General features: G+C 42.6%; 1 protein-coding gene across 21 annotated transcripts in view; it reads right to left on the reverse strand.

The window, feature by feature from the left end:
* LOC117469623 (histone H1.2-like) overlaps nt 1–17,249 on the reverse strand; it is a 113,392-nt gene that overhangs the window by 1,179 nt on the left and 94,964 nt on the right. For 15 of the 21 annotated variants that reach the window (XM_034114069.1, XM_034114073.1, XM_034114087.1 and 12 more), the window contains 5 exons: nt 13,866–13,925; nt 13,685–13,744; nt 11,621–11,680; nt 11,428–11,487; nt 2,164–2,546 (listed from right to left, as the gene is read on the reverse strand). In XM_034114069.1, the coding sequence (XP_033969960.1) occupies nt 2,218–2,546; nt 11,428–11,487; nt 11,621–11,680; nt 13,685–13,744; nt 13,866–13,925 (569 nt within the window). In that variant the 3' untranslated portion in view covers nt 2,164–2,217. Of the gene's footprint in view, nt 1–2,163; nt 2,547–6,322; nt 6,384–11,427; nt 11,488–11,620; nt 11,681–13,684; nt 13,745–13,865; nt 13,926–17,249 lie in introns of those variants that run through there. The other 6 variants (XM_034114084.1, XM_034114071.1, XM_034114088.1 and 3 more) reach the window with 5 other exon arrangements.

Raw genomic sequence — 17,249 nt, forward strand, 5'->3', positions numbered from 1 at the left:
TTGTCTTTTAATGTTTATTTTGTTATCTTTGCTTTTTAATGACTGTTTTTAAATGCCATTTTCTTAATGTCTTTCATTTTTGTAAAGCCCTTTGAATTGCCTTGTGTTGAAAGGTGCTGTATAAATGAACTTGCCTATAGGGCTGCATTCTCTCATATAACCAGCAGGGGGCGACTATAATTCACTGACAGTAGAATGAGTTGTAAAGTTATGTGTACATTTGGCTCCACCTGCTGCTCACACTAGCTCCTCCTCCTCCTCCTCCCTGTGTTCGAGGAGCAGTGGAGGAGTATCGGACCTGAGAGGAGAAGCAGCTCACAGTGAGTTTTCATTTACAAACTTTACAAACTTTAAAATCAATGCAAACTTTAAACTAAAAGCTTAACTTCAAACTTGTATTTCAATCCTGACAGTGGTGTAGTTCTGATCAGTGTTGGAGAGTAACTAAGTACTCAGATACTGCAGTGTAGTGAAGTACCTTTACCATTTCCTGCTACTTCATACTTTTACTACTCTACATTCACAGGAAAATGCTTTGATCTAAAACATGTTGTGACTCACAGGGGGATGAATACATAAAGTTCCATCTTATCTTATCTTATATAAGTGGTTCCCAACCTTTTTCAGTCAGGCCCCCCTTGTGTAATTGGAAATATTTTCGAGGCCCCCTTAATCCGGTTCCAGGGCCGTCCCTAGACATTTTGGTGCCCTAGGCGAGATTATGATTTGGTGCCCCCCCCCCCCCCTCCAAGCAATACACAATAGAATATATAAAGAATAAATGCAAAATCTCTACCAAAGACCAATACACTACAAAAACTGAGGCGTATTGACATGTTGGTTATATACATAAAGAAGGTTTCAAATGTATTCAGTATTGTATGAACATGTTTTAATTGGGGGGTGGACGTCGTCACATCCTCTAGGGGGGTCCGGGGGGGAAAGATTTTTTTTAACATTTTAAAGTAAAATGCTTCAATCTGGTGCACTTTGAGCAGAATGACTAGAGACTAGATCTAGGGGAACTCTAAACACCCACATGAAAAAGATTGGTTTGCATTTTAATAATCAAATAAGTATGTGAACATAACCAATAACCCATAGCCAATAACAAATACATGTAACGTATTTTACTTTTGTTGTTCATTCATATCTTATTTTACCTTAACATTTATTTATTCATGCTTTTTTTTTTATCTCTCCAGTTTTAAACGATATTGTTGGTTTACTGTCCTATAGTATACATTGGAATGATTTCAAACCTGTTTATCCCAATAATTATAAAGGTGTGCATTGGAAATAATTTGTTTACATAAATTGCATTTATCTCTCGCTCCACTTTGGCCGAATCAACATGAGAAGCCCACAATTAGTATTGTAGCGTCTCGCTGCGGGACACACAACTTGTCAGCGCTGTCGTCTGCCCCCAGTCACGTGACTTTGTTTACAATCTGACAGCTGAAAGCAAAGGAAAGCCCTCCGGCCTCATACGGCTATGGTGATCAAATGCCTGCCTGGCTTTGGTGGCCGATCCCCGGGTCAATCTGTCCCCGGAAATGTCCCCGTTTTTAAATATGCTTTAAAAACACAAAGCGTTCGCAGCAATATCATTGTTGTAGCCTTAGCTTTAGCATTTAGCGTTAGCAGCTTCATTCTTCTTCTACTACTTATTTTACTACTTCTTCTTCTTCTTATATGTAATTGCCCACGAAATGTTGAATGAAGAACTCGTTTCAGTGTGAACTCATTCCACAGTTTGACCACAAAAGTGTTTTAAACCAGGTACGTTTTAAGTGTGTGATTACACATGTTACGTATTATACTGTATTGGTGCCGGTGCGTTAAGACCACCTCTCGTGTCGGATTTTGGAAAATGGATTTTTAGTTTCCTCATGGCAGGGACTTTTCTTCCTCTGGACACCGTCGGTTATTTACAAAAAAACACCTAAATATACTTGTTATTGTGCTTCTGTCTTTCTGTGTCTTTGCATCTGCTCCGTAAACTCTCATTAACCTGTTTAGCCCTGAGCCTGTTTCAGGTCTCAGGCTCGAAAATGACATCCAGAACAAATGACTATAACTTCTCTTCTGAAAGGGTTAAATTAATAATCTTTATTCTCAAAGTAATGATAAACCTGTGAGCTGGATGAAGAAGAGTCAGAGTCAATATAGATGTTTTTATTTTAAAGTGAATTCAGATTGAACATAGTGAACACATTACTCATAGTGGAAACCACCCTTGAACGATGGGATGGGAGACTGCGGAGTCGAGCGCAGCCGAGCAGGCTCCGGAGGAGTTAAAGGAGAGTGACAGGGAGAGGAGGAAGAGGAAGAGGGAGAGGAGGAAGAAGAGGAAGAGGAAGAGGAGGAGGAGGGCCACACTGGCTTCATGGATGGAGTTGGCTTCAGTGTGATGATATAAACAAGGTCTTCTGTCGGCTCATCTTCCTCCTCGACCTCCTCCTCGTCCTCCTCCTCCTCCTCCTCCTCCTCCTCCTCCTCCTCCTCCTCCTCCTCCCCCTCCTCCTCCTCTTCTCCCTCACCCCCTGGAGGACAGAGTTAGACTGATGTTAGAAATAGGAATGGATATATAATTCGACCCCCAAAAAAACGGTGAACTGAATTTACATATCATATAAATGTTTTTGTGTTTTTGTTTGAATGTTTAACAGAATACAAAAAATAAAACGCATATGCCTTTATATAATAAAATATATATTATATACATTATATATACATACATATATGCAGGGCTGCCCCTGGCCAACTTGTGGCCCCACGCAAAGGTGTGTCATGAGGCCCCCCGGCCGCGGGAAGTCATTTTACAGAAACATGAACATAATAGTAACCGGCAAAAAAGCCCTATGTCTATGATATGCTGCTGTATACAGCTAATTATATTTTAAGTAAAATCAGAACTATTTTATGTAGTTTAATTAATTTTTATTTAGGTGGTCGCTCAGTTTTTCAAATGTAGCACCTCCAGCACCCCTACTTCCTGCGGCTATGCCCCCCAGGTCTGTACACAAGGCATAATTGCACCGCATTTGCACATAATATGAGACCCCCTCCGCAGGATGATGCCCCAAGCAGGCTGCGTGATCTGCGTGTAGGGAGGGCCACAGGGGCGCACCTTGCAGACAGGAGGGGCCCCCAAAGAAGGTAGATTAAGAAGGTCCACAGCAACAACAACACGAAACACTCTTTAATTTACTGCAACGACATGTCGGGAAACCCCCCCAAAGGGTCCCCATGCATAGCACGCCATCAAAAGCTGCTTTATAATTTCTGTGTCTCAGGGCTTCTTAACATTTAACAACCTATTAATGTGTCATACCCACTTAACGGGAAGAAACTCAGCTACCTGACGATATGAACCATTGTTACCTAAACAAAACACAACTCTAACGCCGAGCGTCTGAATTAGCACTAAGCCAAAGGGTGCTAACGCACTTAGCACATTACTCACGGTAGCAATATTTTATACTTCATGCAATCTGCACAAACTAGATATCATATGAAAGCTGAGATTTCACAGATTCCAGAGGTATAAGTATCATCACTCGGCGACCAAAACTCACGGCAGCAAAAGCCAGCAAAGACAACACACAACTTAGCTTTACGGAGCCACAACGGCAAATACTTCTTACCTTTGCTGTTTCCTGATCAAAGGTTGTGTTCAATGGCATTAAAACGCATATAAACGCTGCTGAAGGTTAATCCATATATTTTTCATATAGAGTGTATGAGAGCTTCCGGTTTTGGGCATGCTGGCTGCGCATCACTCTCATTCACCAATGGATAATGTTTAGATGGATTTAGGAACCTCCCCTCGATTCTATTGGCTCTAACGGTTCAAAAGAGATGTCAATCATCAAAATCGACCGATGGGTTCCAGAGATATGGCAAATCCACCCAAATTACCCCAGAGGTGGGTTTTTTCTTCTAAACCTCTCTGAAAAGGTCAAATGTCACTTGTTTTGCATCAATCTTGATACAGGGTATTTATTATTATACTATAGATTGAACATAGTAAAAAAATGTAAATTATAGTGTCCGTCAAAAAAAAACAACATTACTTATAGTGAAAACCACCCTTGAATGATAGGATAGTAGACTAAAAGCTTAAGGAATCCAAACTATAATATATAATAAGTACCCTGTATCAAAATTGATGCAAAAGAAGTGAAATCTGACCTTTTTAGAGAGTTTTGCAAAAAAGACCTCACCTTTGTGGTCATTTGGGTGGATTTGGGTGGATTTGCCGTTTCTCTGGAACCCATTGGTCGATTTTGGTGATTGACATCTCTTTTGAACCGTTAGAGCCAATAGAATCGAAGGGGAAGTTCTACACACACACACGTTACCATTGAAAAGTGAGAGTGATGCACACGCAGTCGAAAGCTATGTTACGGTCTGAAAACTGAAAACTGAAACCTAGGCTCAAACTAGTAAATATGAAGATGGATTATCAGTAATCATTTCAAAGTGACACAGACACATTGGATTAACCTTCAGCAGGGTATTTATCGTTTTAATGCCATTGAACACAACTTTTGATCAGAAACAGCAACAGGTAAGACATTTCCCCGTGTTTGCTCCGTAATGCTACGTGGTGTGATGTCTGGGTTTGCTTCCCACGTCGCGATGTCCAGGATCCTTAGAATTCTACCGAGGACTGAATCCTTCGTTGCGGGAAATTAATCCCTACAATGCTTTGCGCAAGCACCAATTTCCAAAAATGTTGGCGAGAATGGCTGAATCCAGGCAGTACACATTTAAATGTAAGTATGTTCAGTGGCGTAGTAAATGTGCACACGACTTGTGTTTAAAGTAGGGCTGTCAGTTGATTCAAATATTTAATCGCGATTAATCGCATGATTGTCCATAGTTAATCGCGATTAATCGCAAATTAATCGCACATTTTTTATCTGTTCTAAATGTACCTTAGAGGGATATTTTTCAAGTTTGTAATACTCTTATCAACATATGAGTGGACAAATATGCTTTATATGTTTGTTTATTATCATTTGAACAATGACAAATATTCTCATGAATATATTAAACAACCTCTGAACATTACAAATATTCGCCTCAATTCAACCTGGAACCTCTCATACAATAATACAATACAAAGTGTGTGTGTGTGTGTGTGTGTGTGTGTGTGTGTGTGTGTGTGTGTGTGTGTGTGGTGTGTGTGTGTGTGTGTGTGTGTGTGTGTGTGTGTGTGTGTGTGTGTGTGTGTGTGTGTGTGTGTGTGTGTGTGTGTGTGTGTGTGTGTGTGGGTGTGTGTGTGTGTGTGTGTGTGTGTGTGTGTGTGTGTGTGTGGAGACACTGTGATGGATCGTTGGAGCTATGTGCAGCTCAAGGCATATATGCTCAAACAGGAGCTGCCTGGACGCTGCAATCATGTTGCGCGCACTATCCGTGCTGAGTGTGCTGACTTTTCGCACAATGTCCCACTGTCTGGCTACCTGCATAAAGTCAAGTGCTCGGCGCAGTTGTCGGCGAAATGTCGCTCCTCTGTTTTCATTGAAACAGCTCCTTATATCCGTTAGCGCAGCTAGCTAGCACCAGATGCTAACAACAACAACAACACGTAAGGTGTGCCTCGCTCGCGCCACACATACACACACCCTCCCGGTCCTCCCGATGGCCAGTCCGGGCCTGCCGGTGAGCGTGGAAGTGTGGTCTGCCACAAGCGGGCGGCAGGGAGCGGGGCTGTCAGCATCAGCTTGTAGATGGTATTTTAAACTCGATGCGCTCTGAAACTACGGGGCGGCCGAGGACAAAAAATACACATGCATTAATCGCGTTAAAATAATTAGTGGCGTTAACGCGTTATTAACGCGTTAACTTGACAGCCCTAGTTTAAAGTTTATAGTCCGTTTGAGTTTTGCCCGTGTGAACGCAAACCAAACCTTCTGAAAAATGAAACAGTGGAACAAAAAGTGACTATTAGGTTTGAATGAGACCTTAGCGTTTTTGCGAAAATGATAAATATAATAATATCACATGATAAATAGTGTGTGTGTGTGTGTGTGTGTGTGTGTGTGTGTGTGGTGTGGTGTGGTGTGTGTGTGTGGTGTTGTGTGTGTGTGTGTGTGTGTGTGTGTGTGTGTGTGTGTGTGTTGTGTGTGTGTGTGTGTGTGTGTGTGTGTGTGTGTGTGTGTGTGTGTGTGTGTGTGTGTGTGTGTGTGGTGTGTGTGTGTGATGTGTGTGTGTGTGTGTGTGTGTGTGTGTGTGTGTGTGTGTGTGTGTGTGTGTGTGTGTGTGTGTGTGTGTGTGTGTGTGTGTGTGTGTGTGTGTGTGTGTGTGTTACCCAGCTCCAGGTTTCTTCTTCTTGGTCGCTGCTCCCGAGTCAGTTTCTTTGCTCGTCGCCACTAAACAAATTGTTAAGCATATTTGTATAAGAACAAAGTCATGTTTCAGTTCATGTGTATGACGTCATCAGAATGTGCCTGAGTGAAAGAAACGTGGTCATGCTAATGAGCATGCGCAGATTCAATAAACGGCCCGTACTCCAGGCCAAACTCTGAGCGATGTGGTCGTGTGTGTTTTTCTGTCCGTAGCATACTTACAAACTACTTTGGTTGACTGCAAACGTGGAGACTTCTGCTGAATATAATGTCTCACGCAACAGGTTATGGGCCCAGTCAAGGAGGCCAAAGGTGGTTTAAGTTGTTATTCGACGGTGACGAGAAAAACTTTGAGTTATGGGAGACGAGGTTTTTGGCGCACATGGAACTGCGCGGCCTCAGTGAAGTTATCCTGGAAGAGCCAGCGATAGACTACAACAACGAAGAAGCACTTGACGAAGACGCAACAAAGAATGCAGAAGCATATGCTGAATTAGTGCAGTGTCTAGATAATAAGAGTTTATCACTCATAATGAGAGACGCAAAACGAGATGGAAGAAAAGCGTTGGCAATACTCCGAGAGCACTACGCAGGAAAGGACAAACCACGAGTCGTGAGCCTGTACTGTGAACTCTCTTCTCTCCACAAAGCAAGCAACGAGACTGTTACTGATTATATTATTCGAGCGGAGACTATATTCACGTCTTTGAGAAGGGCCGAAGAAAATATCAGTGACGGGTTGCAGATTGCCATGGTAGTGAAGGGGTTACCGGACTCATTCAACCCGTTTGTCGTGCACGTCACTCAAACCAACGACCGTCTAACGTTCGGTGACTTCAAAGCTAAACTGCGGAGCTATGAGAGCACTGACAAATATAGGACGAGTGACATGAATGCGGATGAGGACGGCGTTATGAGCAGAGTTCCCGTTAGCCGGTAATTACCGGACAATGACCGGTAAAATATGCTGAAGTCCGGCAAATCTAAATCTCTCCGGTCAAAATGTCCGGTCAAAATAATTTTCCCTTAGCGCAATACCGCATCAGTTGCGCCACTTATGTGACAGACAAGAATAGTATGTGACAGACAAAAGAGTATGTGACAGACAAAAATTGTCAATTCTAATGTCTAACACTTAATGTGGAGAAAGAGATGTCCTGTATGGGTTGATTGTGCGTTGATCTGTTGGTAATGCCTCGGGGTTCCGGTGGGCATGTAAACAAATGCATAATGCTGCGCTATACTTTGTGGCCTCATCCGGTTGCATAGCGACGCTTATTGTTTAGGTGTCTTTTAACAAGCAGGTAGTCATATCATTAGCTAGAACTAGCTAGATCTGATCGATATGGACATAAATGCGAGTAAAGTCTAATCTGACAGGAGAGAGAGATCGGCTGCTGCTGACGAGTCGACACGCAGCTCTGCATGATCCCCTGCAGCGGCGAGCAGAGCAAAACACACTTCAGGTTAGAAAATCACACGTAGCTATTTTAATTACCTCTCAAACTACCTAAACTAGTTATAGATATGTTTAGTTTTACTGTCGGGTCACTCATTACTGGATCCGCGAGCTGCATGATACTGACGGGCTGTCAGGAGAAGGAGAGAGCGCTCCGTTTATTATTCCCGCGTTTTTGTAAATTACTGTACACTTTTGAATAATGTAGTTAATCTACTATAATTAGTTTGTTTAATGTCGAATCATATCAATTTGTTTTAAAGCTCAATAAATAACAAAGAAGACCTTTAACCGGCACTTATCTAATTTTGTCCGGAAGATTTCAACTTTAACGGACATGTTGACCGGCAAAAAAATATTCTAACGGGAACTCTGGTTATGAGGACTAGCGGGGCAAGGACACGAGGACGTGGAAGAGGGAAGAAGATGGACTTGGCCGACACTGAATGCTACACATGCGGAAAGATGGGGCATATGGCTAGGACATGCCCTAACGAGATCCAAGCGAGGCGAGAGGAGCGACGGTGGGACACGCCACACCGAGGACGAGGCCGAGGCAGAGGGCTGGGCCGTGATCAGGTGAAGAAGGCAGACGGAGACACGGAGGATGATACCGGTGCATCATTCTTTTTCAAAATAAGTGACTGTCAAAATCAAGTAGGAAATAAGAGAGGTCTTATGGTCGACTGTGGTGCCACGACGCACATGATTAATGACCCGGCAAAGTTTAAGACAATCGATAAGAGCTTTAGACCCGAGGACCATGTGATAGAGCTGGCAGATGGAACGAAAACGACCGGGATGGCGAAGATGAGGGGAGAAGCCGAAGTTGTTCTGCTCGACAGCGAGGGACGGCAAGTGAAAACGAGGCTCAAACGAGCGCTTTACATCCCATCTTTTCCACAGGACATTTTCTCCGTGAAAGCAGCGACAGCCAGTGGAGCTGAGGTCCGCTTCAAGGACGGTGATGATTGGCTGATTCATCAAAATGGTACCAAGTTTAAAATGGATGTGTATGGTAGGCTATATTACCTTAGCACAGTAGAGGATGAAAATACTGATGATGTTTGTAATGGTTGTCATGACATCCAGACATGGCATAGAATACTTGGTCATTGTAATTTTGAGGATGTGTCTAAACTAGAGAAAGTGGTTAAAGGTATGTCGATCAAAGGGAAACATGACATGTCTAACCATAACTGTGAAATATGTACGCAGGGAAAATTTACTCAAAGCAGAAACAGGCAGGCAGATGTAAAAGCTAAGACAGTACTGGAGCTAGTACATACAGACCTATGCGGTCCAATAGAACCAGCAGATAAAGACGGGTACAGATATGCAATAGCATTTACTGATGATTATAGTGGGATGATTTTTCCCTACTTTATCAAAGCAAAGAGTGATACAGCAAAAGCTACTGAGAAATTCATAGCGGATACTGCTCCATATGGACACATTAAGTGCATAAGATCTGACAACGGTACTGAATTCACCGGGCATGAGTTTCAAACTTTACTTAGGACGAAAGGGATAAGGCACGAGACAAGTGCACCATACTCACCTCACCAGAACGGTACTGCCGAGAGAGGTTGGAGGACCTTATTTGAGATGTCACGATGCATGCTATTAGAGAGTAACCTCCCAAAGCAGTTATGGACATATGCTGTACAAACAGCAGCACAGATACGTAACAGGTGTTACTGTAAGCGTCTAGAGCAGACACCATACCGTGTTTTTACTGGCAAAACACCCAACTTGTCCAACATGAAAATATTTGGCTCTGAATGCTACGGGTATAAGCAGGATAAGAAGAAGCTAGATTCTAGATGTGCAAAGGGTATTTTTGTAGGATACGACAAATATAGCCCAGCATTCCAAGTATTTTATCCTGAGACAGGGAAAGTCCTGAAACATAGGCTGGTAAAATGTATCACAAAGAGTAGCGCAGATAGTCAGACTCAGACAAATCGTAATATGGATGATGACACTTATGGAGAAATTATTCCCACAACACCAGCAGGGACAAAAATGGTCAACCAGAATCAGAGAGAGCCTAATGTGGGTGTACAGTCCGATAGTGAGGAGAATATTGAGGCTAGTCAGATCCAGACAGATAGTACTCAAAGAGAACAGGGAGAGAGTGCACGACGCTATCCCACTAGACAAAGAAACGCTCCAGAATATTTATTGGAGTATCAGTGTAAGGCTGATTGTAATGATGAAGGTGAAAATGTAGATTATTTCTACAGAGTTGCTTGTGACGTACCCAAAACATACATGCAGGCTGTAGGCTCGAAGAAATCAAAAATGTGGGCTGATGCAATGAAAGAGGAGATTAACTCTTTAACAGAGAATGAGACCTTCAGTCTGACCACACTGCCAAAAGGCAAGCAAGCAGTGGGAGGTCGTTGGGTATATGCAGTAAAGGAAAGCCCAGATGGATCTGAGATTTTTAAAGCCAGATATGTAGCTAAAGGCTATAGTCAAGTAGAGGGAATTGATTACAAGGAAACTTTTTCACCGACAGCAAATATGACTTCTGTACGTACTTTGATGCAGGTGGCTATACAGGATGATCTTATCCTACACCAAATGGATGTGAAGACAGCTTATCTCCATGCACCAATAGACTGCGAGTTATATATGGAACAGCCCGAAGGTTTTGAGGCAAAATCTAAAACAGGGGAACACTTAGTGTGCAAACTCAACAAGTCATTGTATGGTTTAAAGCAATCCGGGCGGAACTGGAACAAGTTACTGCATGATCATCTTACAGAGAATGGGTTTGTGCAAAATGATGCTGATCATTGTGTCTACAGAAAAGAGTCTGAGAACGAAAGAGTTATTCTGTTGATATGGGTAGATGACCTACTCATAGCAGCCAATAACAACGGCTCACTCGGTGAAGTCAAAGAGATGTTGCAGAGGAAGTTTAAAATGAAAGATTTGGGTGAACTTAAACACTTCCTAGGTATCGACTTTACACAGAGTGAGGGGGAGATCAAAATGAGCCAAAAGAGACACATAGCAAAGATGCTAGAGAGGTTTGGCATGTCAAAGTGCAAACCAAGGTCAACTCCATGCGAGCAAAAGTTACATTTTGACAAAGGCAAAATTTGACAAATTCAAAGGGTATTTGTTTGGAGAGTAATGTGAATTGCAGGTGTAAAAATTGAACACTGCTAGAGAAGTTTTTTTTGTTTATTTGGATTCTGTGTACCACTGTAGAGAGTTATTAACATGTCTTTGAGTGGGAGTGTTAAGCATATTTGTATAAGAACAAAGTCATGTTTCAGTTCATGTGTATGACGTCATCAGACTGTGCCTGAGTGAAAGAAACGTGGTCATGCTAATGAGCATGCGCAGATTCAATAAACGGCCCGTACTGCAGGCCAAACTCTGAGCGATGTGGTCGTGTGTGTTTTTCTGTCCGTAGCATACTTACAAACTACTTTGGTTGACTGCAAACGTGGAGACTTCTGCTGAATATAATGTCTCACGCAACACAAATACATTTTTAAAAGTTCAACGCACCGAAAATGATAAATATAATAATATCACATGATAAATAGTGTGTGTGTGTGTGTGTGTGTGTGTGTGTGTGTTTACCAGCTGCAGGTTTCTTCTTCTTGGTCGCTGCTCCTGAGTCAGTTTGTTTGCTCGTCGCCACTAAACAAATACATTTTTAAAAGTTCAACGCACCGAAAATTATAAATATCATAATAAAACATGATAAATAATGTATTTACTGTGTGTGTGTGTGTGTGTGTGTGTGTGTGTGTGTGTGTGTGTGTGTGTTTACCAGCTGCAGGTTTCTTCTTCTTGGTCACTGCTCCTGAGTAAGATTGTTTGCTCATCGCCGCTAAACAAATACATTTAAAAAAGTTCAACGCACCGAAAATGAAAAAATATAATATACATCTCTGAGGAACTGCACACGGCTAAAGCAGCCTCCCTCTCCTCTGTCATCATCCTGTTGGACCTGTCTGCTGCATTCAACACGGTGAACCATCAGATCCTCCTTCGCACTCTCCAAGAACTTGGAGTTTCAGGCTCTGCACTTTCCCTCCTCACCTCATACCTCAAAGACCGTACCTACAGGGTCACTTGGAGAGGGTCAGAGTCCGACCCTTGTCGATTAACTACAGGGGTCCCTCAGGGCTCTGTTCTTGGTCCCCTCCTCTTCTCCTTGTACACAAACTTGCTCGGATCTGTCATTAGCCCGCATGGTTTTTCATACCACTGCTACGCTGATGACACCCAATTAATTCTGTCCTTTCCCCGCTCAGAGACCCAGGTCGTCGCACGCGTCTCTGCTTGTCTAGCAGACATCTCTCAGTGGATGTCTGCTCACCACCTCAAGCTCAACCTTGACAAGACTGAACTGCTTTTCCTTCCGGGAAAAGATTGTCCCACTCTTGACCTAACAATCAACATCGTACCTCTACTGTTTCCCCGACTCAGACTGCAAGGAATCTGGGTGTGACCCTAGATAACAACTTGTCCTTCACTGCAAACATCACTGCTACAACCCACTGCTGCAGATACAGTCTTTACAACATCAGGAGGATACGTCCCCTCCTGACCCAGAAAGCCACATAGGTTCTGGTCCAGGCTCTCGTCATCTCACGCCTAGACTACTGCAACTCCCTCCTGGCTGGTCTACCTGCATGTGCCATCCGACCTCTGCAGCTCATCCAGAATGCAACAGCTCGTCTGGTCTTCAACCTTCCTAAATGTTCCCACACCACGCCGCTCCTCCGCTCACTTCACTGGCTTCCAGTAACTGCTAGAATCCACTTCAAAACACTGGTACTTGCGTACCATGCTGCGAATTGATCTGGCCCTTCCTACATCCAGGACATGGTTAAACTGTTCACCCCAGCACGTGCACTCCACTCTGCATCGGCCAAACGGCTCGCTGCACCAGCACTGCGAGGGGGACCCAAGTTCCCATCAGAAAAAACAAGTGGGTTTGCTATCCTGGCTCCAAAATGGTGGAATGAGCTCCCCATTGAAATCAGGACAGCAGAAAGCTTACACATCTTCCGGCGCAGACTGAAAACTCATCTCTTTCGACTCCACTTCGAGCGATAGAATTACTAACAAAGAATTTCTAACAAAGCACTTATATACTAACAAAGGACTGGCTTATCTAAAGCCAGTTGAGTAGCACTTGAAATGTTTTGGCTCTATGAAACCTGATGTACTTATATGATTCTTTTTTCTTCAAGTTTGTATCTTCTTGGTCGAATGCACTTATTGTAAGTCGCTTTGGATAAAAGCCTCAGCTAAATGCAATGTAATTTAACTCATGATAAATAATGTATTTACTGAAAATGAAAAAATATAATATACATCTCTGAGGAACTGCACACGGCTAAAGCAGCCTCCCTCTCCTCTGTCATCATCCTGTTGGACCTGTCTGCTGCATTCGACACGGTGAACCATCAGATCCTCCTTCGCACTCTCCAAGAACTTGGAGTTGCAGGCTCTGCACTTTCCCTCCTCACCTCATACCTCAAAGACCGCACCTACAGGGTCACTTGGAGAGGGTCCGAGTCCGACCCTTGTCGATTAACTACAGGGGTCCCTCAGGGCTCTGTTCTTGGTCCCCTCCGCTTCTCCTTGTACACAAACTTGCTCGGATCTGTCATTAGCCCGCATGGTTTTTCATACCACTGCTACGCTGACGACACCCAATTAATTCTGTCCTTTCCCCGCTCAGAGACCCAGGTCGTCACACGCGTCTCTGCTTGTCTAGCAGACATCTCTCGTGTGTGTGTGTGTGTGTGTGTGTTTGTGTGTGTGTGTGTGTGTGTCTGTGTGTGTCTGTGTGTGTGTGTGTGTGTGTGTGTGTGTTTACCAGCTGCAGGTTTCTTCTTCTTGGTCACTGCTCCTGAGTCAGTTTGTTTGCTCGTCGCCGCTAGACAAACACATTTTAAAAAGTTCAACGCAACGAAAATGATAAATATAATAATAACACATGATAAATAATGTATTTACTATGTGTGTGTGTGTGTGTGTGTGTGTGTGTGTGTGTTTACCAGCTGCAGGTTTCTTCTTCTTGGTTGCTGCTCCTGAGTCAGTTTGTTTGCGCGTCGCCGCTAAACAAACACATTTAAAAAAGTTTAACGCACTGAAAATGATAATAATAATAATGATATATGTGACCCGCTCTATCGAAATCAGTCGGAAGTCGCAACGGCTCATTTCTAAATAAATGTGGATTTGCGCAAAAAAATAGTTTTTCGGGGTTCGGGTGTTTTGTTTGATTTTAAATAAACAAAGTCTTGGCTTTCAGAATATGAAACTTTTATTTCCAACATCACACGATAAATACATGTTTGAAGCTTGTAAAGGGAAGATGACAGCTCTCACTCGCACTCTGCTCTTCCGCTCTCCCTCCCTCCGGCTGACATTATGAATGTAAGGCGTATAGTAATCATAGATAACACGGCAGGGTCCGTTACAGTTTGTTTTCATCTGATTTCAAATAAAATCAAAGTCTTGGCTTTCAGAATATTAAACTTGTTTCGGCAAATTCAGATGATAAATACAACTTTGAAGCTTGTAACGGCGTCATTACAAGCGGAGAACGGAGTAACTTGACGTCACAGCAGGCATAACAACAGCCGGTGTTTCTCGTGAGTGTTTCCCCGGGAAACAAATACAATACACACAAATGCAAAAATACACACACACACACACACACACACACACACACTCACAAGCTTCCCCCAGACCAGTAATCCAAGCGAAAATATTTTCCCTCCGCACTACTTTGATCATGTATTAGCTGCTAATAATCAATCAGATCGATGGATTCCAGAGAAGAGGAAACTTTGAAGGCCTTTTTCTCAACATGATGACAGTCATTATATAATGTGACATATTTAGCTTAATATTTGGAGTACAAAAACAATCCTGATATCATTAGAAAGTCAGGAATCTCTTCTTTCCAACAGTGTATACAACTCAAAATTTGTCTTCGGGTCAATGCGACTGATTTCGATAGAGCAAGTCACACATTATAGGGCCATATCTATACAAAACATGTCTCTGAAGTCTTTTGCTCAAAATACCCAACAGATCATTCCAGCCTCATCCCCCTCTATTGATGATTCTGGCCCATTGAATGTAACCGAGCTGCTGCTGGCCACGCCCCTTTGGAGCTGCTGCTGGCCACGCCCCTTTGGAGCGTCCGCATGTAAGCAGTGATCTCTGTGAAGAGAAGGCTGTCTAGCAGCAGAAACTCAGCTAAATGCTGACGTGATTAAACTCCATATCATGTTCCAAACCACATCAAGGATTATTTCTGAAACAGTATGGAGCTCAAGCGCTTTCTCTCTCGCGGGTTTACGTCTACGGAAACGTGCACAAAAATGTGTACTGAAACATGTTTGGAAAACGTGTACGGAATCCGGTACGGAAACTGGTACAGAAGCACAACGTGTACGGAAATTGTGTACAAAATGTGTTCAGGAACATATTAGGAAAACGCGTCCGGAACCATGTACGGAAACATGTCCGGAAAAGTGTAAGGAAATGTGTACTGAAATGTGAACGGAAGCGTTATGTGTATCATATAAATCATATACACAATGCAATTTGTTTAACAGTGTTTTCCAGGGGTCTGCTCTGGTTCTGTTTTCTGTCTTATAAGTTATTTTGGATCAAACTCATTTTGCGTCTGCCACCAGCGACTTCGGATCCTGTTTCATTTTGTACTGCTATGAAATAAGTTAAAGAATAATTTAAAACGTTTCGAGAAGGACACGCCCCCCGCTGAGCTGACCAAGATTTATTTCTACATTTAGTTATTTCTGACCTTTGTTTTTCTGCAGGAGTTTCTTCAGCTCCTTGATCTCTTTGAGCGGCTGCAGCACGGCAGCGTCCAGCCTGGACAAGATCTTCATCAGGCGGTTGATAAGTGCAATGGATCCCTCGGGGCCGTAGTACTGGATGATGACGCTGGGCATGTCGCCCGGCGGCAGCCCCCCCTTCACCTCCTGAGGGATCTTCTCCAGGTTATCTAGAAGTTTCTGGAACTCGTCGTCCGTCAGCTCGTCCAGGATGGAGCTCAGCGCCGTCCTCCACTTCGCCTTCAGGTCCATCTGAGCACAAACAGGAGGAGGTGGGAGGTAACTAAGTACATTTATTCAAGTACTTTACATAAGAACAGCTTTGAGGTACTTGTAGAGTACTTCTACTCCACTACAGTTCAAAGGTAAACGGTGTACTTTTTCTCCACTACATGTATTGTACACCTTCAGTTACTTCACAGATGTGGATGAATGATGTGAAATCTAATCAAGTGTTAAATCAGACTTTAGTTCCACCTGGAGTAAATCCACAAGCTACCCTGCAGTATACAAAGTCATTCAAACTAGCTGCACCTTTTCCAGCTTTGAGAACACTTTCATGATCAATCATTATAAAACATATCATAGATATTATTCTGAAATGGACCAATCTGCACAATGACTACTTTTACTGTCGCTACTTTAACTATATTTTGATGAGAATACTTTTCTACTTTCACTTGAGGAACATTTTGAATGCAGGACTTTTACTGTAACAGAGTATTCCTACACTCTGGTACTTCTACTTTTACTCAAGTACTAGATCTGTGTACTTCTACTTTTACTCAAGAACAAGATTTGAGTACTTTTTACTGTAACAGAGTATTCCTACAGAAAATCAGAATCAGAAATGGGTTTATTGCCAGGTAGGTTCACACGTACGAAGAATTTCACTTGATGAAATTCTTCTGATGATGGTGCATACATAAAATATAAAACAAAAAATCTCTGGTACTTCTACTTTTTCTCAAGCACACGATCTGCATTTTATTTATAGAGCGTTAGTAGTAGTGTACTAACCCTAACCTCTCAGGATATATTTTACTTTTTCTTTTCCCATTTTTCAATACTGATAGGATTCATGGTTTTCACCGAACAGGAAGGAGATATACCTCTGAAGTGAAGTACAGTAAAAGTTTAAAGTAGCAGGGAATACTAAAACACCTTAAAGTAACCCTTAAGTAAAATCATAATTACATGTTACTCACAGATAGATTTTCTGAACAAGCTGAGTGTGAACTTACTGCGTCTCTTCCTTCAACCTCAGCCTGGGTTTTGACACTGGGTAGATTTTTTTATCAGATTTATAGAGAGGAAGTCAGAGGAGAAGGAAGTCAGAACCTGTTTGGATCCTACTGAAATCTTGATTTGCTGTCAAGTTGGAACAGTACAAATATGTAAGGGAGTCCCCCTCTCCAGTGAACAATGGTTTGGTTTATAGTTTCCATCCAAAATAAAACATTACTTATAGTGAAAACCACCGTTGAATGATGGGATAGTAGACTAAAAGCTTTAGGAATCCAAACTATAACATATAATAAGTACCCTGTATCAAGATTGATGCAA

Source organism: Trematomus bernacchii, unplaced genomic scaffold, assembly GCF_902827165.1.
Source record: "Trematomus bernacchii unplaced genomic scaffold, fTreBer1.1, whole genome shotgun sequence".
NCBI lineage: Eukaryota > Metazoa > Chordata > Actinopteri > Perciformes > Nototheniidae > Trematomus > Trematomus bernacchii.